Source organism: Oncorhynchus gorbuscha, linkage group LG05 (genome assembly GCF_021184085.1).
Source record: "Oncorhynchus gorbuscha isolate QuinsamMale2020 ecotype Even-year linkage group LG05, OgorEven_v1.0, whole genome shotgun sequence".
NCBI classification, from domain to species: domain Eukaryota; kingdom Metazoa; phylum Chordata; class Actinopteri; order Salmoniformes; family Salmonidae; genus Oncorhynchus; species Oncorhynchus gorbuscha.
The window spans coordinates 39,467,896-39,491,491 of NC_060177.1; the positions used below are offsets into that span (position 1 = coordinate 39,467,896).

Below are 23,596 nucleotides of genomic sequence, written 5' to 3' on the forward strand. Positions count from 1 at the left end.
TCATCAACTCATCCCTGAACGCTGGCTACGTCCCTTCCGTCTTCAAGAGAGCGAGAGTTGCACCCCTTCTGAAAAAACCTACACTCGATCCCTCCGATGTCAACAATTACAGACCAGTATCCCTTCTTTCTTTTCTCTCCAAAACTCTTGAACATGCCGTCCTTGGCCAGCTCTCCCGCTATCTCTCTCTGAATGACCTTCTTGATCCAAATCAGTCAGGTTTCAAGACTAGTCATTCAACTGAGACTGCTCTCCTCTGTATCACGGAGGCGCTCCGCACTGCTAAAGCTAACTCTCTCTCCTCTGCTCTCATCCTTCTAGATCTATCGGCTGCCTTCGATACTGTGAACCATCAGATCCTCCTCTCCACCCTCTCCGAGTTGGGCATCTCCGGCGCGGCCCACGCTTGGATTGCGTCCTACCTGACAGGTCGCTCCTACCAGGTGGCGTGGCGAGAATCTGTCTCCTCACCACGCGCTCTCACCACTGATGTCCCCCAGGGCTCTGTTCTAGGCCCTCTCCTATTCTCACTATACACCAAGTCACTTGGCTCTGTCATAACCTCACATGGTCTCTCCTATCATTGCTATGCAGACATTTACATTACATTTACATTTAAGTCATTTAGCAGACGCTCTTATCCAGAGCGACTTACAAATTGGTGCATTCACCTTATGACATCCAGTGGAACAACCACTTTACAATAGTGCATCTAAATATTTTAAGGGGGGGGAGGGGGGGGGGTGAGGGGGGGTGAGAAGGATTATTATCCTATCCTAGGTATTCCTTAAAGAGGTGGGGTTTCAGGTGTCTCCGGAAGGTGGTGATTGACTCCGATGTCCTGGCGTCAGTGGAGAGAGCGGAGGAGCGGGGTACAACAGACGACACACAATTAATTTTCTCCTTTCCCCCTTCTGATGACCAGGTGGCGAATCGCATCTCTGCATGTCTGGCAGACATATCAGTGTGGATGACAGATCACCACCTCAAGCTGAACCTCGACAAGACGGAGCTGCTCTTCCTCCCGGGGAAGGACTGCCCGTTCCATGATCTCGCCATCACGGTTGACAACTCCATTGTGTCCTCCTCCCAGAGCGCTAAGAACCTTGGCGTGATCCTGGACAACACCCTGTCGTTCTCAACCAACATCAAGGCGGTGGCCCGTTCCTGTAGGTTCATGCTCTACAACATCCGCAGAGTACGACCCTGCCTCACACAGGAAGCGGCGCAGGTCCTAATCCAGGCACTTGTCATCTCCCGTCTGGATTACTGCAACTCGCTGTTGGCTGGGCTCCCTGCCTGTGCCATTAAACCCCTTCAACTCATCCAGAACGCCGCAGCCCGTCTGGTGTTCAACCTTCCCAAGTTCTCTCACGTCACCCCGCTCCTCCGTTCTCTCCACTGGCTTCCAGTTGAAGCTCGCATCCGCTACAAGACCATGGTGCTTGCCTACGGAGCTGTGAGGGGAACGGCACCTCAGTACCTCCAGGCTCTGATCAGGCCCTACACCCAAACAAGGGCACTGCATTCATCCACCTCTGGCCTGCTCGCCTCCCTACCACTGAGGAAGTACAGCTCCCGCTCAGCCCAGTCAAAACTGTTCGCTGCTCTGGCCCCCAATGGTGGAACAAACTCCCTCACGACGCCAGGACAGCGGAGTCAATCACCACCTTCACCACCTTCCGGAGACACCTGAAACCCCACCTCTTTAAGGAATACCTAGGATAGGATAAGTAATCCTTCTCACCCCCCTTTAAGATTTAGATGCACTATTGTAAAGTGACTGTTCCACTCGATGTCATAAGGTGAATGCACCAATTTGTAAGTCGCTCTGGATAAGAGCGTCTGCTAAATGACTTAAATGTAAAATGTAAATGTAGAGCTCTGGAAAAGCAAATGCACTACGCTAAATGCTAATAGTATTAGTTAAAACTCAAACGTTCATTAAAATACACATGCAGGGTATTGAATTAAAGCTACACTCGTTGTGAATCCAGGCAACAGGTCAGATTTCTAAAATGTTTTACGGCGAAAACATAGCACATATTTATGTCAAACCACCACCGCAGACATAGCTCATTAGCATAGCCAAGTAGGAAAAAATATGCAATCAACAAACGCAGGATAAAAAAAAAAAAAATTCACTAACCTTTTGAAATCTACATCAGATGACAGTAATATAACATGTTACACAGTACATTCATTTTTTTTCAATAATCTGCAATATATATCCATAAATCTCTGTTTACAATGACGCATCGTTCAAAAAATGCTACTAAAATGTCAGGAGAAATGAAATAGCTCCGGCAGATAACGTCAGCTAACAAGGAATACACATCATAAACTTTGACTAAATATGCATGTTTTACATATGTATAGGAAGATACACTTCTTCTAAATGCAATCGTACACTTTTTTTTCGCGTGACCGAGACCTTTCGGTACGCTCAAAGTCTCGTGAGCGCGCAATTCTCACAATGAGAAGCCCCATTGAAAGCAGGCTTCGCGCTGAACACGTACAGACTATTCACAGAGAGGTAGCTGTTTGGGAAGTGCGTATACGATGACGTCAAAGTTGGGCCAACTTTTTCCATGACAAGAGAGACTTTGGGAGAATGCATGCCCTGAGACTTCTGCTTTACATAGAGACAAAATTTAAACGGTTTTAGAAGCTTGCCCGGGACCAGTGTGCTGATACATAGGCTGCTTAACTTTAGAGTGTTTTATATTCGATAATATTTTTTATATGCATATATTAGCAACTTTTGACAAAAATGTATCCTGTTTTATATGGGTACACAATTCCTCCAGAAGGGGCAGTAAACAGGGGTAGGCTTAACAGGTTAATGAACGTTTGAGTTTTAACGAGTGCTATTAGCATTTAGCGTAGCGCATTTGCATTGCCAGATGGCTACATGGGGCGCCTGCGTGTCGGGTGGGCTTAAGAGGTTAAACCATTTAACCTGGCTTATCATCCCTTCCCTCTTCAACGTTTGTAATTTAGAAATGTGTTTGAACCTGTCCCTTAAAATCTCTAGTGCTAGCGTTTAAGCCTAGCAATTAAGAGTGTTGGGCTGGTAACCGAAAGGTTGCTGGTTCAAATCCCAGAGCCAGCAAGGTTGAAAAATCTGCTGTGTTTCTCTTGAGTAAGGCAGTTAACCCCCATCAACAACTGCTACCCGGACGCCGAAGATGTGGAGGTCGATTAAGGCAGCCCCCCGCCCCCGCACCTCACTGATTCAAAGGGGTTGGGTTAAATGCGGAAGACACATTTCAGTTTAATGCATTCAGTTGTGCAACTGATTAGGTTTCCCTTTACCCTCTTTTAGCGGAAGAGATGGACCAGGAAGCTCTCTTGCTTTCAGACAACTCAACTATAGCCTGAAGTTAAAGAAAAACAGAAAAGCCTTACATGCAGTCAGTATTCTGTAAATGCCACCTTTTTTACACACCAAGGGAGGTCCGTGGGACACACATGTGCATACATAGGACTGTGGACACAGCAAGCAACACACCAAGCTTGAGCAGTAGCCGGGTCTTGCCAGATATGTTGAAATACTTGTGTATTTTGAAAACAGATTGTTATAAGGTATTTTGCGGAGTACATTAACTTCTTATGGCTGGGGGGCAGTAGCTTGAGTAGCTTGGATGAATAAGGTGCCTAAAGTAAATGGCCTGCTCCTCAGTCTCAGTTGCTAATATATGCATATTATTATTAGTATTGGATAGAAAACACTCTAAAGTTTCTAAAACTGTTTGAATGATGTATGTGAGTATAACAAAACTCATATGGTAGGCAAAATCCTGAGTTGAAATCAAAACAGGAAGCCAGAAATCTGAGCTTTGTATGTATGTATGAGTCCCCCGATGAAATCCCCTTGAGATATGAATGATGTTGCACTGCCTAGGGGTTCCACTAGATGTCAACCGTCAATAGATATTATAATGAGACTTCTATGGTGTTTTTCACAAAACAAACATTTATTGTGGACCTGGGATTCCTGGAGTGCTTTCTGATGTAGATCATCGCAGGTAAGGGAATATTTATCATGTAATTTCGTGTTTATGTTGACGTCAACATGACGGCTATTGTGACAAATATTTCTGAGCGCCGTCTCAGATTATTGCATGGCTGGCTTATTCCGTAAAGTTCTTTTTAAAATCAGACACAGCGGTTGCATTAAGGAGAGGTATATCTATAATTCCATGTGTATATTATCATCTACATATATGAGGAGTATTTCTGTTGAATGATGTGGCTATTCAAAATCACTGGATTTTTTTGGGAACTATTGAATGTAACGCGCCAATGTAAACTCATATTTTGATAAATATGAACTTTATCAAACAAAACATACATGTATTGTGTAACATGAAGTCCTATTAGTGTCATCTGATGAAGATCATCAAAGGTTAGTGATTAATTTGATCTCTATTTTCTGCTTTTTGAAACTCCTCTCTTTGCCTGGAAAGAAATGGCTGTTTTTTGATGTGGTGACCTAACATAATCGTTTGTGGTGCTTTTGCTGTAGAGCATATTTGAAATCGGACACTGTGGTGGGATTAACAATGAGAATAGCTTTAATATGGTATGAGATACATGTATGTTTGAGGAATGTAAGTTATGAAATTTTGATGTTTTGAAAATGGCGCACCTACACTTTGACTGGCTGTTGTCAAATCGCTCCTGTTTTAAGGGATCGCAGCCATAAGAAGTTTAAGGAGACCGCGATCCAGACAGCTCAGTGGACCAGACAATCTAGTTTCTGGATACTCCAGGCATGGTGGGTTACATTTTTCATTAACTAGCCTGGCTGACGTGACCCACATGACTCACAGCACAGTGTAGGCTATGACCACAATGGTCTGGAAAGAAAGCTGTGTTTTAATTCAATATGTGCACATAAATTGTGCAACAGGGTTTGATTCGTTCTCTCAAATGTTTTTTTTTTCCTTGGGGGTTGAGACCTCCCATTGAAGTAGAAGGGGGCGGCACTTGGGGGCTGAGTGTGTCTGTGCATGTGGGTGTTTGAGTGAGAAAGACACAGATGAGAGCCAACCAGTAAAATCACAGCCCCCTTTATTATTGACCCATTGTGCTGACAACATCAAAGAGGAATTTGATAGTTAACCTGTTACTCCTACCCCCTACTTTTTCGAACATTCTGTTAAAAATCGCGCAACATTTCAGCGCCCTGCTGCGGGTCTTTTGGGGTGTTACATGCTATCAGATAATAGCTTCTCATGCTTTCGCCGAAAAGCATTTTAAAAATCTGACTTTTTGCCTGGATTCACAACGAGTGTAGCTTTAATTCAATACCATGCATGTGTATTTTAATGAACGTTTGAGTTTTAACTAGTACTATTAGCATTTAGCGTAGCGCATTTGCATTTCCAGATGTCTAGATGGGACGCCTGCGTGTCAGGTAGGAGCAAGAGGTTAAGTGTTAGCCAGAACAATGATTAACTGCAATGGAAAAGTAATTGTTTGTCTGCTTTACTACAGATTGCTCAGGACGTCTCTATTTTCAACTCTGACTGCTTGGGGAAACTCATTGAGAACTGGATTGCAGTCATAAAGGACACAAACCTTTGGTCTGCCAGCTGAGAAAAGCAGGCCAAGGACTTCTATTTGAAGTGCATGTATAGTTTTAAATGACCCTGCTAGTGGTGCCTCAGATGCTCATTCATTTTTTAGCCTGAAACAATATGTTATTCACTAAACATTCTTCTCTCCAGATAGAAAAGGTGACATCGCTTTAAAATTTCTGCCAATGGTCCTCCCAACACCAGTCTACAAGATTGGTATGAAGACATTCTTTCCAGCTTCGAAGAGACCAGAATGTCCTTCATTGACTTGCAGCCTGTAAGTTTAAATAGTTGATAGGCATAGGATGTAACGGTTGTCTTCCTCCTCCTCTGGCGAAGAGGAAAATAATCACCCACAACTCAAAAGTGAAACCAGGCTACCTAATTATGGTTCTCAATCAGGGACAACGATATACAGCTGCCTCTGAGAACCATACCAGGCCAAACACAGCAATCCCAAATGATTGAAAAAGGAACATAGACTGCCCACTCCAACTCACGCCTGACCATACTAAAACAAAGACAAAACAAAGGAACTAAGGTCAGAACCTGACAGTACCCCCCCCCCCCCCCCCCCAAAGGTGCGGACTCCGGCTGCAAAACCTGAACCTATAGGGGTTCAGCTGCAAAACCTGAACCTTTCTGTCCGCCTCTTCACCTGACTCCGTGGCCTCTTTAGAGTGGCGACCCTCTCCGCCGACCTAAGACTGGGGACCCTAGCCCTGGGCGCCAAATGGACGGGAGATTCCGGCAGCACCGGACGGACGGGAGATTCCGGCAGCACCGGACGAACGGGAGATTCCGGCAGCACCGGACGGACGGGAGATTCCGGCCGCACCGGATGGGCGGGAGACTCTGGCAGCTCCGGAGTGACGAGCGGCTCTGGCAGCTCCTGGCTGACGGACGGCTCTGGCAGCTCCAGGCTGACGGACGGCTCTGGCAGCTCCAGGCTGACGGACGGCTCTGGCAGCTCCTGGCTGGCGGACGGCTCTGGCAGCTCCTGGCTGGCGGACGGCTCTGGCAGCTCCTGGCTGACGGACGGCTCTGGCAGCTCCTGGCTGGCGGACGGCTCTGGCAGCTCCTGGCTGACGGACGGCTCTGGCAGCTCCTGACTGACGCGCGGTTCTGGCAGCTATTGACAGATGGGCGGCTCTGGCAGCCCCTGACAGATGGGCAGCTCCTGACAGACAGGCGGCTCTGGCAGCTCAGGACAGACGGGCGGCTCTGGCAGCTCAGGACAGACGAGAGCACCTGTAGGGAGGATACGGAGAGACAGCCTGGTGCGGGGAGGCTGCCACCGGAGGGCTGGTGCATGGAGGCGCACTGAAGGTCTCGAGCACGGAGCCTGCCCAACGCTACCTGGCTGAATGCTCCGCGTAGCCAGGCCAGTGCGGCGAGGTGGAGTAGCCCGCATAGGGCTGTGCTGGCGAACCGAAGACACCATACTTAGGGCTGGTGCCATGTACCCCGGCCCGAGGAGATGCACTGGAGACCAGATGCGCTGAGCCGGCTTCATAGCACCTGGCTCGATGCCCGCTCTAGCCTGGCAGATATGAGGCGCTGCTATGTACCGCACTGGGCTATGCCTGCGCCTCACAGCATAACACGGTGCCTGCCCGGTCCACCTCTCTCCACGGTAAGCACGGGGAGTTGGCTCAGGTTTCCTACCTGACTTAGCCACACTCCCCTGGTGCCTCCCCCAATACATTTTTGGGGCTGCCTCTCGGGCTTCCAGCCACGCTGCTGTGCTGCCTCCTCATACCCCCGCTGCCTCCAGCTCAGCTCTTGTCTTCCTCCTCCTCTGACAAAGAGGAGTAGTAGGAAGGATCGGAGGACCAATGCGCAGCGTTGTAAGTGTCCATAACGATTGAGAACCATACCAGGCCAAACACAGAAATCCCAAATTATAGAAAAAGGAACATAGACTGCCCACCCCAACTCATTCCCTGACCATACTTAAACAAAGACAAAACAAAGGAACTAAGGTCAGAACGTGACATAGGAAGAGTGATTGGGAAATTAGATGATACCATTTGTAAAACAGCATTCCAAAATATGTTATTCATAACAGCACACTCCAAGACATTGTTTTGTGAATGAACCTGTGAGCCCCAGCCCCAAATGAATGGAAGATGTAGGCATCAAACATGTTAATATTGATGTATAAAGGGCTACGTAGTATACAAAATAAATATTGTGTGATGGCATTGTTAGCGTACCTCCATCCTTTGCACAAGTCCTTATATTCAGTACTTGCGCCAGGTGGACTCTAACCAGACCCTAACCATTTGTGTTAGCTCTTTGGGACTGCTCACAGGTGTTTACAGTCAATTGTGGACAAGCATTGGAGAAAAGTACATTGCTTGGGGCACTGGATATGTGCTTCAAAAGCAGCCGGGTCAAGTGCTCAACCCAAGGTGCTGTGTTAGAAGCACAACCCTACCCTACTGGGTTGAATTAACCCAATGCTGTGTTTGACCAATATTGGGTTGTCGAAATGACCCAAATTGGGTAACAATAATTCATTTTGGAAAAATTATTTGAACCTTTTCATGTGACTTCCAAATATCTCTAATGGTCACCCCAGCATGGGTTTTTTATGCATGCTCTGTCAGAATGCCCTCACTGTTCCAAAATGAAAATGTGACCGCAACAGACCAAACTCATCTTGTCTCCTCTTATTATCGTTGTTTGATGCGAAAAAACAAACATGGCGGTGTGCACAAACTACCCATCTTTGGATTACTTTAGATTTCTAGTGTTTTTCTTGATTATTTAGATCAATTTTGAGCTCACCAATGATGTGATGAATTATAAATCGTAATTGCTATTAGCCAATTCATTTTGTGGTTTCTGTCAGCAGAGTTATCAAAATAATGACCGCTTATGTTACATCAGTCTTTCCTCAGTTAGCGCCAGGACAAATGTAGCCTACATTTTCCAGTTTGGATGATTGTGTTATGCTGTAGCTCTTCTGTAAATGTCTGAACATTGCATCCAAAAATAAAATGGTCACATTCAGGACATAACTTTGTAAGGACTGTGTTTGTGCAAAATGTTTCTGTGAAAAAAAACAGTGTGGCCAGCTCAAATGCATCAATCGAAACTGGATGTTCTAAATATGCATTCGAATCACACCAGTTTGAGCATATGCTGCAAGGACCACTGTAGAATGGTACTTGTGAAAAGGTTCATTGCCATATTAGGCATAACTCAATGTCTACCTTTTAAAATAAGAAGTACAGTTGAAAACGGAAGTTTACATACACTTTAGCCAAATACCTTTAAACTCATTTTTCACAATTCCTGACATTTAATCACAGTACAAAAATCCCTGTCTTAGGTCAATTAGGATCACAACTTTATTTTAAGAATGTGAAATGTCAGAATAATAGCGGAGATAACGATTTATCTCAGTTTATATTTATTTAGTCATATTCCCAGTGGGTCTGAAGTTTAAATACACTCAATTAGTATTTGGTACCATTGCCTTTAAATTGGGTCAAAACGTTTCAGGTAGCCTTCCACACGCTTCCCACAAAAAGTTGGGGGAATTTTGGACCGTTCCTCCTGACAGAGCTGGTGTAACTGAGTCAGGTTTGTTGGCCTCCTTGCTCGCACACGCTTTTTCAGTTCTGCCCACAAATCTTCTATGGGATTGAAGTAAGGGCTTTGTGAGGGCCACCCCAATACCTTGACTTTGCTGTCCTTAAGCCATTTTGCCACAACTTTGGAAGTATGCTTGGGGTCATTGTCCATTTGCGACCAAGATTTAACTGCCTGACTGATGTCTTGAGGTGTTGCTTCAACATATTTATATAATTTTCTTTCCTTATGATGCAATCTATTTTGTGAAGTGCTCCAGTCCTTCCTGCAGCAATGCACCCCCACAACATGATGCTGCCACCCAGGTGCTTCACGGTTGGGATGGTGTTCTATGGCTTGCAATCCTCCCCCAAACATAACAATGGTTATTATGGCCAAAGAGTTCTATTTTTGTTTCATCAGACCAGGGGACATTTCTCCAAAAAGTACAATCTTTGTCCCAATGAGCAAACCGTAGTCTGGCTTTTTTTATGGTGGTTTTGGAGTAGTGGCTTCTTCCTTGCTGAGCGGCCTTTCAGGTTATGTCAATATAGGACTCATTTTACTGTGGATATAGATACTATTGTACCTGTTTCTTCCAGCATCTTCACAAGGTCCTTTTCTGTTGTTTGAACAGATGAACGTGGTACCTTCAGGCCTTTGGAAATTGCTCCCAGGGATGAACCAGATTGTTTTTCTGAGGTCTTGGCTGATTTCTTTTGATTTTCCCTTGATGTCAAGCAAAGAGGCACTGAGTTTGAAGGTCGGCCTTGAAATACATTCATAGGTACACTTCCAATTGACTCAAATTATTTCAATTAGCCTATCAGAAACTTCAAAAGCTATGACATAATTTTGTGGAATTTTCCAAGCTGTTTAAAGGCACAGTCAAATTAGTGTATGTAAACTTCTGACCCACTGGATTTGTCATACAGTGAATTATAAGTGAAATAATCCATCTGTAAGCAATTGTTGGAAAAATTACTTGTGTCATGCGCAAAGTAAATGTCCTAACCGACTTCCCAAAATGTTAACAAGACATTTGTGGAGTGGATGAAATATTATTTTTAATAACTCCAGCCTAAGTGTATGTAAACTTCTGACTTCAACTCTATGTCCCTAAGGGCATAAGATGCCATCTGGGGATTATTCTATGGGTGCCTGCTAATTGGCAACCTATTCCCTACAGTATGTAGTGCCCCATAGGGCCCTGGTCAAAAAAGTAGTGCACTAGGGAATAAGGTGCAATTTTCCAAGGCTGTAACAGTGCAAAGAGCGATTAGTTACCTCCATTGATTTGTCCGATTACCGCCATTGAATTGTCTGACTGGAAAATCACTAATATTTTGGGAAATTCACGTTTCCAAATGGTCCCACCTCCTCTACATCCAGCATATCATTCCTCCTGTCCCTAGCATAAATTGATAACATACTGGGGAAGCTATTTGTTTCAGAGTACATTGAATTTGACCTCGGAGAGAGTAACTTGTCATTTTCTGTTCATGTGGTTTAACAAACTTAATGGACAGGAAATTAAAAGTAACTCTCTCCGAGCTCAAATTCCCCGTACCCTGAAACAAATAGCTTACACATCCACATTCCACCTTTCCGTAGCAAAATTGGCTTACATTCTGACATGCTGAATGTAGGAAATGACAGAGGAGGTGGTGCCATTTGGACATGTGAATTTCCCAAAATACGAGTGATTTTCCATTGAGACAAATCAATGGTGGTAATCAGTTGGTCTTTGCGTTATTACAGCCTCGAAAACACTGTTGCTGATGAGCTATTCTGTTGATAATCTGCACACCACTATCTGCATAATATGTATCCCAAATGGTTACCTTATTCTCTAGTGCACTACTTTTAACCAGAGCCCTTTGGACCATGGTCTAAAGTAGTGCACTACATACCGTAGGGAATAGGGTGCCATTTGGCATGCAGCCAGAATAATCCACCACAACAAAACCTAATTGAAGGCATTGCATACCAGGAGGAATGTGTTTGATTTCACTAAATCAGAGAGTATAGGAAGTAAACACAAGCTTGGCTTATTTGAATCAGATGGAGAACCCCAGCCAATGTCAACAGACAGTAGGTGTACACATTTCCATCCTTCAAAAGGCCCAATCTGTGATATGGTTTCACCTCAGAGACTGTCAATCCTTGCATCTATAGCTCGGTCTATCGCATTTATAGAGATTACATTTCTCCAGCCCCACTCCTCAGATGTACAGCAAACAAAGTGGTGTGGGAGCCGGCCTCCATTTAGTTGTTCTTCAAATTCAGGATTGTGTCTTAAACTTCATTTGCTAATTATCTGATACAAGCATTGTATCTCCTTGTGATAAAATCCCCCCCACCTTTCCTCTCGTGTCTTTCCTACCTTTGTAAAACGGTTTCTTGAAATCTCTTGACCTGACAGCCCAAGTTTAACTACAGTGTGGAGCTGCGTCTGGACTCCTCTCCAGCTGAAGGAGAGTGTGTGTGGCTCCAGAGTACACAGATCTACCTGGGGTCAAATGGCTCTCACAATCACTTATGGTTTTCTGAGAGGCAGAGAGAGAAGGATGCTCAAGTCACCATGAGCTGCAATGTGTTGCTTCTCTCAGCCAGCACTGAGTAAAACTATAAAACTCTATGTATCAAGCTTCTCAGAATGTTGATGTAGGTTCAGCCCCCCGGGTCCATCTTAATCCTTGTGAACTAAAAGTCTAAACTGATCCTAAATCAGCACTCCTTCTCTGAGAAACATTGTACTGCCCCTGATCTGTAGTTTTGTACAAAACTCAGATTAAACAAACTGACAATCCGTGAGAAGTGAGTGCACTCTGTTTACCAAGACACAATACTTGCCAACCTTGAGATCTCAAAATGATCAATAATTCTCAGGAAGTTAGGTACGAGGTGGTATGGAAAAACAGGAAGTGTTTGTGTGTTGGCCTACCCACATGTTCAACGTGTTTGTGTATGCATATTTGACCTACCTCTGCAGGAGTAGTCATCCACTCTGATGAAGGCAGGTAGACAGTCACAGCGATGGCTGCCAGGGACATTCACACATGCTGTGTTAGCCTGGCAGTAGTGCCTTTGAACAGCACACTCATCAATATCTGAGAGAGAAGAACCCACACAGAGGAATTGTCAATAAATATTTGTATATATATTGTTTAATGGGTAGTGACCGTTGGAGGGTAGAGAGGGGGACAGAGAGTAGGGGCCAAGGAGGAATATAGAACTCTGTCACCAGTGGGTATGTGTGGTTTGGAGCATATAGCACTACAGTACCACTATACCAGACTCCGGCACAGGAGTTGTAAATATCTGAGGAAACACACAGAGCTTTATGGCCGAAATGAAGCGCTGTGCCATGGGTGGTCTAGTGCAGGGTTTCCCAAACTTGGACTTAGTGTCCCCCCTGAGTGCACGTTATGGTTTTTGCCCGAGCACTACATGGCTGATTCAAATAATCAACTCACCATCAAGCCTGGATTATTTGAATCAGCTGTGTAGTGCTACGGCAAAAAAAACAAAATATGCACCCAGGGGCAATGCCACAACAGTGTTTAGGACACCCTGGTCTAGTGGTTAGTGCTGCAGACCCCAGGCCACATGTACCTGTATTGATGTGGGTTCAAATCTGTCCCACTACCTTTTGACACTCTCACCTCTTATTTTTCCACACTATCCCTCTATGACTGTTCAATAAAAATACCAAAAAACGTTAAAAAAATAAGTGGAACTTCATCCATGGGAGAGAAAGTGGTAGCGTCCCAAATGACACCCTCTTCCCTTTATAGTGCACTACTTTAGACCAGAGCCCTATGGGACAATATCAAAAGTAGTGCACTATAAAGGGTGCTGTGGCATTACCCAGTTGGGTTTATTTTACCTTCATACAATGTAAAAGGCGGCAGGTAGCCTCGAGGTTAGAGTTATTATTTATAAACACTGAGCACGTGGGAAGGCACTAGTCTATATAAAATGATTATTATTGGAGTCATTGATATCTGAAGGAGTTTACAGTCATCCTATAATGGGAAAGTAACAAGTGTCATGAAGAATATTGAATTTAGCACCAACAAATTGTATTGGTCACATGCACCGAATTCAACAGGTGTAGACTTTACAGTCAAAGGCTTACATACAAACCCATTCCCAACAATGAAGAGTTAAAAAGGCAGACAAATATTTGCTGAATAAAAATGGAAAAAATAACGCTATATACAAGGAGTACCAGTACTGAGTCAATTTGCAGGGGTACGAGGTAGTTGAGATAATTTACGGAATTTACAGTAGATGTGGGTAGGGGTAAAAGTGACTAGGCAATCAGGATATACACTGTGTACAAAACCTTAAAACTGATTTGGGATCGGTGTCCCTTCCACGGGATGGTTGAGCTAATGTAGGCTAATACGATTAGCATGAAGTTGTAAGTAACAAGAACATTTCCCAGGATATAGACATATCTGATACTGGCAGAAAGATTAAATTATTGTTAATCTAACTGCACTTTCCAATTTACACTAGCTATTACAATGAAAGAATACCATGCTATTGTTTGAGGAGAGTGCATCATTTTGAATATGAAAAGTTATTAATAAACATATTAGGCACATTTGAGCTGTCTTGATACAACATTTTGAAGAGAAATGCCATGGTTCACTGGACTTTGCACGTAAAATGCTGCCATCCAGTGGACAAAATCTAAATTGCACCTGGGCTGGAATAATACATTATGGCATTTATCTTACATTTTAAAGATGATGGTACAAAAAATGAGAAAATAACAGTTTTTTCTTTGTATTATCTTTTACAGATCTATTCTGTTCTTTTCTCCTACATCCCTTTCACATTTCCACAAAGTTCAACATGTTTTTTTACAAAAGGTACCAAGAATATGCATATCCTTGATTCAGGGTCTGAGCTACAGGCAGTTAGGTTTGGATATGTAATTTTAGGTAAAAATGTTTAAAAAAAAGGGGCGACAGACTGAGCAGGTGAATTCAGGTGAAAGCTATGATCACTTATTGATGTCACTTGTTAAATACACTTCAAACACTTCAATCACTGTAGATGAAGGGGAGGAGAAAGGTTCAATAATTATTTTAAAGCCTTGAGACAATTGAGACAAGGATGTGTGCCATTCAGGAGATGAATGTGCAAGGCGCACCAGTTTGCATCAAGAACTGCAAAGCTGCTGGGTTTTTCATGCTCAACAGTGTGTATCAAGAATGGTCCACCACCCAAAGGATACCCATCCAACTTGACACAACTGTGGGAAGCATTGGAGTCAACATGGGCCAGCATCCCTCTGAAATGCTTTTGACACGTTGTAGAGTCCATGCCCCGACGAATTGAGGCTGTTCTGAGGGCAAAAGGGAAGGGGGGAGTGCAACTCCAAACAATATACTCAGTCAGTTATGAAAACTAAGGCAACCCCTATTACTAGCCTATTCAACCTCTGGAAAGCTGCTGCGGTCATCCCTCTTCAAAGGGGGAGACTCTCTAGACCCAAACTGTTATATACCTATATCCATCCTGCCCTGCCTTTCTAAAATCTTTGCAAGCCAAGTTAATAAACAGATCACCTAATTAAATCTAGAATTGGCTTCCTATTTCTTAACAAAGCCTCCTTCACTCATGCCGCCAAACATACCCTCGTAAAACTGACTACTGACTATCCTACCGATCCTTGACTTCGGCAATGTCATTTACAAAATAGTCCCCAACACTCTACTCAGCAAACTGGATGTATCACAGTGCCATCCGTTTTATCACCAAAGCCCCATATACTACCCACCACTGCGACCTGTATGCTCTCGTTGGCTGGCCCTCACAACATATCTGTCGCCAAACCCACTGGCTCCAGATCATCTATAAGTCTTTGCTAGGTAAAGCCCTGCCTTATCTCGGCTCACTGGTCACCATAGCAACACCCACCCATAGCATGCGCTCCAGCAGGTATATTGCACTGGTCATCCCCAAAGCTAACACTTTCTTTGGCTGCCTTTCCTTCCAGTTGTCTTATGCCAATGACTAGAACAAATTGCAAAAATCTCTGAAGCTGGAGTCTTATATCTCCCTCTCTAACTTTAAGCATCAGCTGTCAGAGCAGCTTACCAATTACTGTACCTGTAGACAGCCAATCTGTAAATAGCACAACCAACTACCTCATCCCCATATTATTACTTACCCTCCTGCTCTTTTGCACCTCAGTATCTATATTTGCACATCATCATCTGCACATCTATCACTCCTGTATCAATGCTAATTTGTAATTATTTTAGCCTCTATGGCTTATTTATTGCCTACCTCCCTGCTCACTACATAGATACAGGCGTCCTTCCTAACTCAGTTGACGCAGAGGAAGGAAATGACTCAGGGATTTCACCATGGGGTGACTTTAAAATAGTTACAGATTTGAATGGTTGGAGAAAACGGAGGATGGAACAACAACATTGTAGTTACTCCACAATACTCACCTAATTGACAAAGTGAAAATAAGGAAGCATGTACAGAATAAAAATATTCCAAAACATTCATCAAACTTAAAGTAATATTGCAAAGAATGTGGCAAATAAATTAACTTTTTTTCCTGAATACAAAGTGTTATGTTTGAGGAATATAAAGTACAACACATTGCAGAGTACCATTTTCCATATTTTCAAGCATAGAGGTGGCTGTATCATGTTATGGGTATGCTTGTAATTGTTAAGTACTGTGGAGTTTCCCCCTTCTGATGACCAGGTGGCGAATCGCATCTCTGCATGTCTGGCAGACATATCAGTGTGGATGACGGATCACCACCTCAAGCTGAACTTCGGCAAGACGGAGCTGCTCTTCCTTACGGGGAAGGACTGCCCGTTCCATGATCTCGCCATCACGGTTGACACCTCCATTGTGTCCTCCTCCCAGAGCGCTAAGAAACTTGGCGTGATCCTGGACAACACCCTGTCGTTCTCAACTAACATCGAGGCGGTGGCCCGTTCTTGTAGGTTCATGCTCTACAACATCCGCAGAGTACGACCCTGCCTCACACAGGAAGCGGCGCAGGTCCTAATCCAGGCACTTGTCATCTCCCGTCTGGATTACTGCAACTCGCTGTTGGCTGGGCTCCCTGCCTGTGCCATTAAACCCCTACAACTCATCCAGAATGCCGCAGCCCGTCTAGTGTTCAACCTTCCCAAGTTCTCTCACGTCACCCCGCTCCTCCGCTCTCTCCACTGGCTTCCAGTTGAAGCTTGCATCCGCTACAAGACCATGGTGCTTGCCTACGGAGCTGTGAGGGGAACGGCACCTCAGTACCTCCAGGCTCTGATCAGGCCCTACACCCAAATAAGGGCACTGCGTTCATCCACCTCTGGCCTGCTCGCCTCCCTACCATTGAGGAAGTACAGTTCCCGCTCAGCCCGGTCAAAACTGTTCGCTGCTCTGGCTCCCCAATGGTGGAACAAACTCCCTCACGACGCCAGGACAGCGGAGTCAATCACCACCTTCCGGAGACACCTGAAACCCCAACTCTTTAAGGAATACTTAGGATAGGATAAAGTAATCCTTCTCACCCCCCTTAAAATATTTAGATGCACTATTGTAAAGTGGCTGTTCCACTGGATGTCATAAGGTGAATGCACCAATTTGTAAGTCGCTCTGGATAAGAGCGTCTGCTAAATGACTTAAATGTAAATGTAATGAGTTTTTCATGAAAAGAAAAACATAATTGAGCTAAGCACAGGCAAAATACTAGAGAAAATCTGGTTCAGTCTGCTTTCCACCAGACGCTGGGTGAGGAATTCACCTCTCAGCAGGACAATTTTGAAAAGAATAATGGTCAAATGTTGTACAATCCAGGTGTGGAAAACTCTTAGAGAATTACCCAGAAAGACTCACAGCTGTAATCACTGGCAAAGGTGCTTCTACAACGTATTGAATCAGTGTTGTAAATACTTACGTAAAAATAAATATTTCTGTATTTCATTATCAATAAATTAGCAAACACTTCTAAAAACATATTTTCACTTTGTCACTATGGGATATTGTGTGTAGAACGGTGAGAGAAAAAATCAATTTAATCAATTTTGAATGTAGTCTAACATAACAAAATATGGAATAAGTCAAATAGTGCCTTAAGACAGTATTGATACTATGTACCAATGTTTAAGCTAAAGGTGGGCTGCATTGTACAATCTGTACTGTATGGGGGCCCTATACAGAAGTCAGTAATGGTACAATACTGTATTAAGTAAGTAGCCTTGCACAAACCTTGGCTTGTGCGAGCCGAAATGGTTAATGAGAACAGGATCTCTTGTTTCTGTAGCCTGAGGCAGCTTGATGTACAAGTACACCCCCTAGACAGGATGCTAGTGTATCGCAGGGCCTTAACCCCAATCCATCTCCTCAATGGTGAGTGCCAAGCATTCGGTCCCATTTTTACAGAAATAGGAAAAGAGGCAGAGGGAGAGAGAGAGAAAGGGGTGGAGAAAGAGGAGGGGGGGATGAAAGGCACACACCAAGCCCGGAAGATTTTACACAGCAATATCCAGGTAATACTGTATCATTGTAGATTACAACCAGGCTATGCACATCATTTTCCCTCTGTTAATGTAAGTACAAAGTCATCTTTATAAGCATTAATACACAGATTGAGTTAAGGGAGCTATCAGAGAAGCTGGATGACTAGTGACGAAATGAAATTGGACACACACGGGAGGAGAAGAGTCATACAGCTGTGTGTGTATGTGTGTGTCATATAGCAGTTTATGAGCACTAGAGCTGTCTCCTCCAGGATGACAGCTTTCCCACTACTTAAGGGACTCGGTATAATTCCTACACTTAAGGGATCTGCTCCTAGGTGTATTTCCATATCTTATCCCCCAATCTAAATAATATATTTGAGGTCGGGTCTCTCACCGCTCTCACTGCTAGGATTTCCTCTCAAAGTATGAATTTATGTATGCAATTAACTGACCTCAAGATGCCTCAAGGTTTCAAGTAGTGCATAATGAGTATGTGGGTAAGATGTACAGTATGAATAGGTTTAAAAATGTATATAATGTACAGTATTGCACCCTACTTTACTAAAGTGTACTCTACTCAAGACTTCTTTTCAACATTCATTCAGAACGTCTGGAAAAATATGTATTTTAAACTTAATTTTGCTTCCTGGGACTATTCTAATTCACCCCTCACCTCTCTGTTTTGTCAGGTTTAATTTCAAATCGAAAGGGGATCTCTTTAAAACTCTTACATTTGTCCTGGGTGTTTCACTTTGTCTCGGTCTCTCTCTCCCTCTCTCACTTTGTCTCTCTCACTTTGTCAAACTCCCTCTCTCACCTTGTCTCTGTCTCTCACTTTGTCTTTGTCTCTGTTCCTCTCACTTTGTCCCCCCTCTCTCTCTTTGTCAATCTCTCTTTCTCACTTTGACTATCTCACTTTGTCAATCTCCCTCTCTCACCTTGTCTCTGTCTCTCATTTTGTCTTTGTCCCTTCCACTTTTGTGCCTCTCACTTTATCTCCCGTCACTTTGTCAATCTCACTCACTTTGTCTGTCTGTCTGTCTGTCTGTCTGTCTGTCTGTCTGTCTGTCTGTCTGTCTGTCTGTCTGTCTGTCTGTCTGTCTGTCTGTCTGTCTGTCTGTCTGTCTGTCTGTCTGTCTGTCTGTCTGTCTGTCTGTCTGTCTGTCTGTCTGTCTGTCTGTCTGTCTGTCTGTCTGTCTGTTTCTCTCTCTGACAGTTTCTCTCTCTCACTTTTTCTCTCTCTCTCTCTCTCCCTTTTCTCTCTCTCTCTCTCTTACATTGAATGAACTACAGGACAAAATACAAACCCTCCAACCCAAAAAGGCCTGTGGTGTTGATGGTATCCTAAATTAAATTATAACATATACAGATCACAAATTCAAAATGCCTAAACTATTTTTAACATCATCCTCAGCTCTGGCTACTTCCCCAATATTTGGAACCAAGGACTGATCACCCCAATCCACAAAAGTGGAGACAAATTTGACCCCAATAACTACTGTGGGACATGCATCAACAGCAACCTTGGGAAAATCCTCTGGATTATCATTAACCGCAGACTCGGGCATTTCCTCAGTGAAAACAATGTACTGAGCAAATGTTAAATTGGCTTTTTACCAAATTACTGTACAACAGACCACATAATCACCCTACACACCTTTATTGATAAACAAACCAAAACAAAGGCAAAGTCTTCTCATACTTTGTTGATTTCAAAAAAGCTTTCGACTAAATTTGGCACGAGGACCTGCTATACAAATTGTAGGAAAGTGGTGTTGGGGGAAAAACATAAGACATTATAAAATCCCTTTACACAAACAACAAGAGTGCGGTAAAAAAACAAAACAACAACATTACTTTCCACAGGGCTAGGGGTGAGACAGGGATGCAGGTTAAGCCCCACCCTCTTCAACAAATGTGACCCGATTCAGGAAACTAGGTGTATGTCGCAAGTCACGACTTCACAGGAGAGAGGTTTGAACGCAAAACATTTTTTTATATCAAAATCCGTTATTTGGCAGAAATGCCTTCTCGAACATGTGCCTTAATATCAAACTTGTATGCCATCTGTAAATACGAAAACAATTGTTCAAGTATGAGCCTAGTTGGTTTAACCACAGACAAATTGAGCAACCTTCCTGGTAGCCATGATTTGCTGAGATAATGAGATGAGATTGGTCTACCATATAGCACACGTCTCTCTATTGGAGTTGGTCAGTATGCCTAGGTAATCGTGTCAAATGTTGCTTTTAAAAAATGTATTACATAATAAAACTGCATAAACCTAATGTAAAGTTAAAGTGTACTGTTAGCTAGCTAATGTTAGCTGGCTGGCCCTCTAGCTAACGTTATGTGTATGCTCTCCACTTCCTGGAAGACCGAGTTTTGAAATCAGTGGAATTTGAGTATGATAGCTAAGGAGATGGAGAAAACACACATCTGGATTCCATCATCAAGGGCACCATGCATGGCATCAGACAGGAGGCACGTCCAACCATAATGTAAACTGATAAGATAGTCTAGCTAGCTACATTTTCTATTATTACACATTTCTAATTTTGACAGGAAGTGGCTGGTTCGCTAGCTAACGTTGTGTATGATCTTATTCTTCATATCTCACACACAATTCTCACACAAATTTGCTTGACTAGTTATAGCCATAGAACCTGGTTGGTTAGCTATGTGCAGATTCATGCAGGGTAGTAATGTCATGAGTTGTGATTATGGTCCAGTGTTTAGCTATATAGCTAAATGTCTTAACAAAAGAATCCACTCTAATTTTGACAAAGTATTTTAATTTCAAATTAGTGAACTAGCTAGCTAAGATTAGCTGGCTGGCTCGCTAACTAAAGTTGCGTCATCCGTTGGGATTCATTGTTTACCAAGCTAGTTACATTTCTGAACAAAACACTCTCGTCTTAGTGTGCTAGAGCGCAGAATAAGTGATTTGAATTTTTGAATGCTCAACACCCTTTGAAAATGTCCTGTGTCTGTAAACATTGACAATAAAGTGTAATTAAATTGTTGCCAGGAGCACTGTTACAGTCACCAAAACTCTGGACAACCTGTAAACTGCCTAACCAGCTCTGCTAGGGGGTGTGAAATGGTCAGAGTCAGGTGTTCTCTCATTATGTGTCTGGAAGTAGCTAGCCAATGTTAGCTTGGGTGCTTGACTGTTGTTGTGAGGTCAGAGCTTTCGGAACAACCCTACTTATTGGCCAGAGCATCCAGTGTTCACTCTGAACGCAAAACGCTCTGAATTTACGTACTGACAATCTGACAGCACAGTCACCAACTCTCTGGATAACATACTGTAACAGCCTAACCAGCTCTGCTAGGGCGAGTACTGTTTACTGAGCTGTTTTCTCTCTCTTAGATGTCTGGAAGTAGCTGGCAAGTTGGTACAGAACGCATGGATCAACCCTAAAGAGATGGGTGAGGCTAAGGCTTAAGAGGGTGTGAACAATGCTGAATGGGTATAGACAAGAGATGGTTTCTCCAATAGCAGTACCAAAACATTGAAAAGCGGTTTTCTTAAAAGTGAGTTTACAAATTGATCAACTTTCAAAGCAGAATTACTTTCCATACCATTTTGTAGCTTTGAGTCTCTAATTTAATCCAATGTAAAAAACAGAACTTAAAATGTTGCTACAGAAATATAGGTTGTATTTACAATGGTGTTTGTTCTTCACTGGTTGACCTTTTCTTGTGGCAACAGGTCACAAATCTTGCTGCTGTGGTTGCAAATTGTGGAATTTCATCCTTTCACAATGTCAAGAAATTCACAAAAACTGTATCCATGTGCATACTATCCTATAAAACTCCCCTGCAGATAGGAACTATGACATCGGTGATCGGGAGTTCCCGGTGGTGTAGGGGGCATTAGAGGAGTGGAGACACTGGCTGGAGGGTGCCAAGGACCTGTTTCTCACCCTCACTGACCATTGGAACTTGGAGTACATATGGAGAAAGAGGCGGCTGAACCCGTGCCAAGCAAGGTGGGCTCTTTTCTTTACTAGATTCAACTACACCTTGTCATACCGCCCAGGTTCAAAGAACATCAAAGCCGATAACCTGTCCCAACTCCACGATTCGGGAGAGGTTCTTGTCCTGAGTGGTCCCGTCATACCGCCCTCCTGACTCGTTGCTCAGGATGTCTCCCGCTACGTCAAGTCCTGCTCCGCATGTGCTCAAACCAAGTTTTCCTGGAACGCACCAGCTGGAAAACTCCCTCCCCATGCCTCAGTGGCCTTGGACCGATCTGTCGATAGATTTTGTCACTGATCTTCCCCTGTCTGATGGTTTCACCACTGTTATGGTTGTTGTTGACAGATTCTCCAAATCCTTGTTTTTTATCCCTCTCTCTGGTCTCCTTACTGATCTCCAGGTGCTATGGCCATCTGGGGGATATTGTCTCCGACCGTGGTCCCCAATTCACATCACATGAATGGAGAGACTTCATGGAGAAGCTGGGGCTCACGGTCAGTCTCACATCCGGGTACTGGCCTCAGTCCAACAGGCAAGTGGAGAGGATTCAATCAGGAGCTGGAGAAGTTCCTGAGGAGTCACTGTCAGGACCGGCAGAGGGAGTGGGCCTGGTTTCTTCCCTGAGAGGAGTACCCCCAGAACTCTCATCCACCTGGTTGTCTCTCTTCCAGTGCATCCTGGGGTACCCTGGATCTGTGGACCCCGAGCCAGACCGAAGTCCCTGCAGTGGATGAGTGGTTCCGGCAGGCAGAGAAGATTTGGGACTCCAATGCGCCGTCTGGTGCCAAAAGGAGCAGGCGGACCGCCACCACAGTAAGGCACCCATTTTCCATCCTGGTGATCACGTCCGGCTATCCACCAGGAACCTCCCGCTCTGCCTGCCCTCCCGGCAACTGAGCAATCGGCTAGTGGGGCCATTCAAAGTTCAAAGTTCAAACTTACCGATTACAGCTTCCCAATGACTACGAGATCTCACCTTCTTTTCACGTTTCCCTCCTCAGGCCGGTGGTTCCTGGTCCCCTGGCTGATGCCGTCCCCCATGACAACCCTCAGCCTCCCCTGGACATTGAGGGTAGTCCTATGCTGTCAGATCCCCCCTGAACTCCTGACGCCACGGGGGTCGACTCCAGTACCTGGTGGATAGAGAAGGGTGCAGTCCAGTGGACTGGTGTTGGGTTCCAACGGACAACATTCTAGATCCCAACATCATCTGAGATTTCGCCGTCCGGACTGGCCCGCTCTTCGTCCTCCTGGCCAAGTGTCGTTCTAAAGCTGTAGCAGCATGTCATGGGGGGGAGGGTATTATCTCTCCAGCATTCATCACTGTCTACTAACCACTTGTCCTGGAGACCAATCCTTACGCACATCTGCGCCTCATTAGGCACATCTGGACTTCATCACCTCACTGTCTACTTACCCCTTTATATAGTGCTCTGTTGTCAGGCAATATTGTTTGTTTCCATGTTTAGACACTTTCTTGTTTTGTATTGTTCAATGTTCATCATCAACTGCACTTGCTTCCTGGCTCCCTGTCATCTACGTTACAGTCCCAGGATTGATGCTTTTTTGGTCAATGGGAAAAGGTGAGCTTCAACCAATTGTAGCTTATTTCAATACATTATATATTCAATGGGAAAAGAAGTGTCAGATCCTTGATGCTTATGTCAATATCTTTGCCGTCAATGGGAAAAGACGGGTGTCAACCAAAGCATGCTTATGTCAATATATTGCATTCGATGGGAAAAGATGAGCATCACAGGGTTGCATTCAATGGGGTAAAATTTTACTCATACTATTGATGCCTAGAGTCTAGATGCCTAAGTGAATGCATTGCATTCAATGGGGAGAGACTAGCATCCCAATAATGATGCCTATGGTACTTGACACCGTCCTTCTCCCTCCTTTCTCTCTTTCTCCCTT

The 23,596-nt window shown here is 44.1% G+C and overlaps 1 protein-coding gene across 2 annotated transcripts in view; it reads right to left on the reverse strand.

The window, feature by feature from the left end:
- LOC124035930 (protein kinase C-binding protein NELL1-like) overlaps positions 1-23,596 on the reverse strand; it is a 467,070-nt gene that overhangs the window by 122,923 nt on the left and 320,551 nt on the right. For both annotated transcript variants that reach the window (XM_046349864.1, XM_046349863.1), the window contains exon 13: positions 12,161-12,286. In XM_046349864.1, coding sequence (XP_046205820.1) covers positions 12,161-12,286 — 126 coding nt within the window. The remainder of the gene's footprint in view (positions 1-12,160; positions 12,287-23,596) is intronic.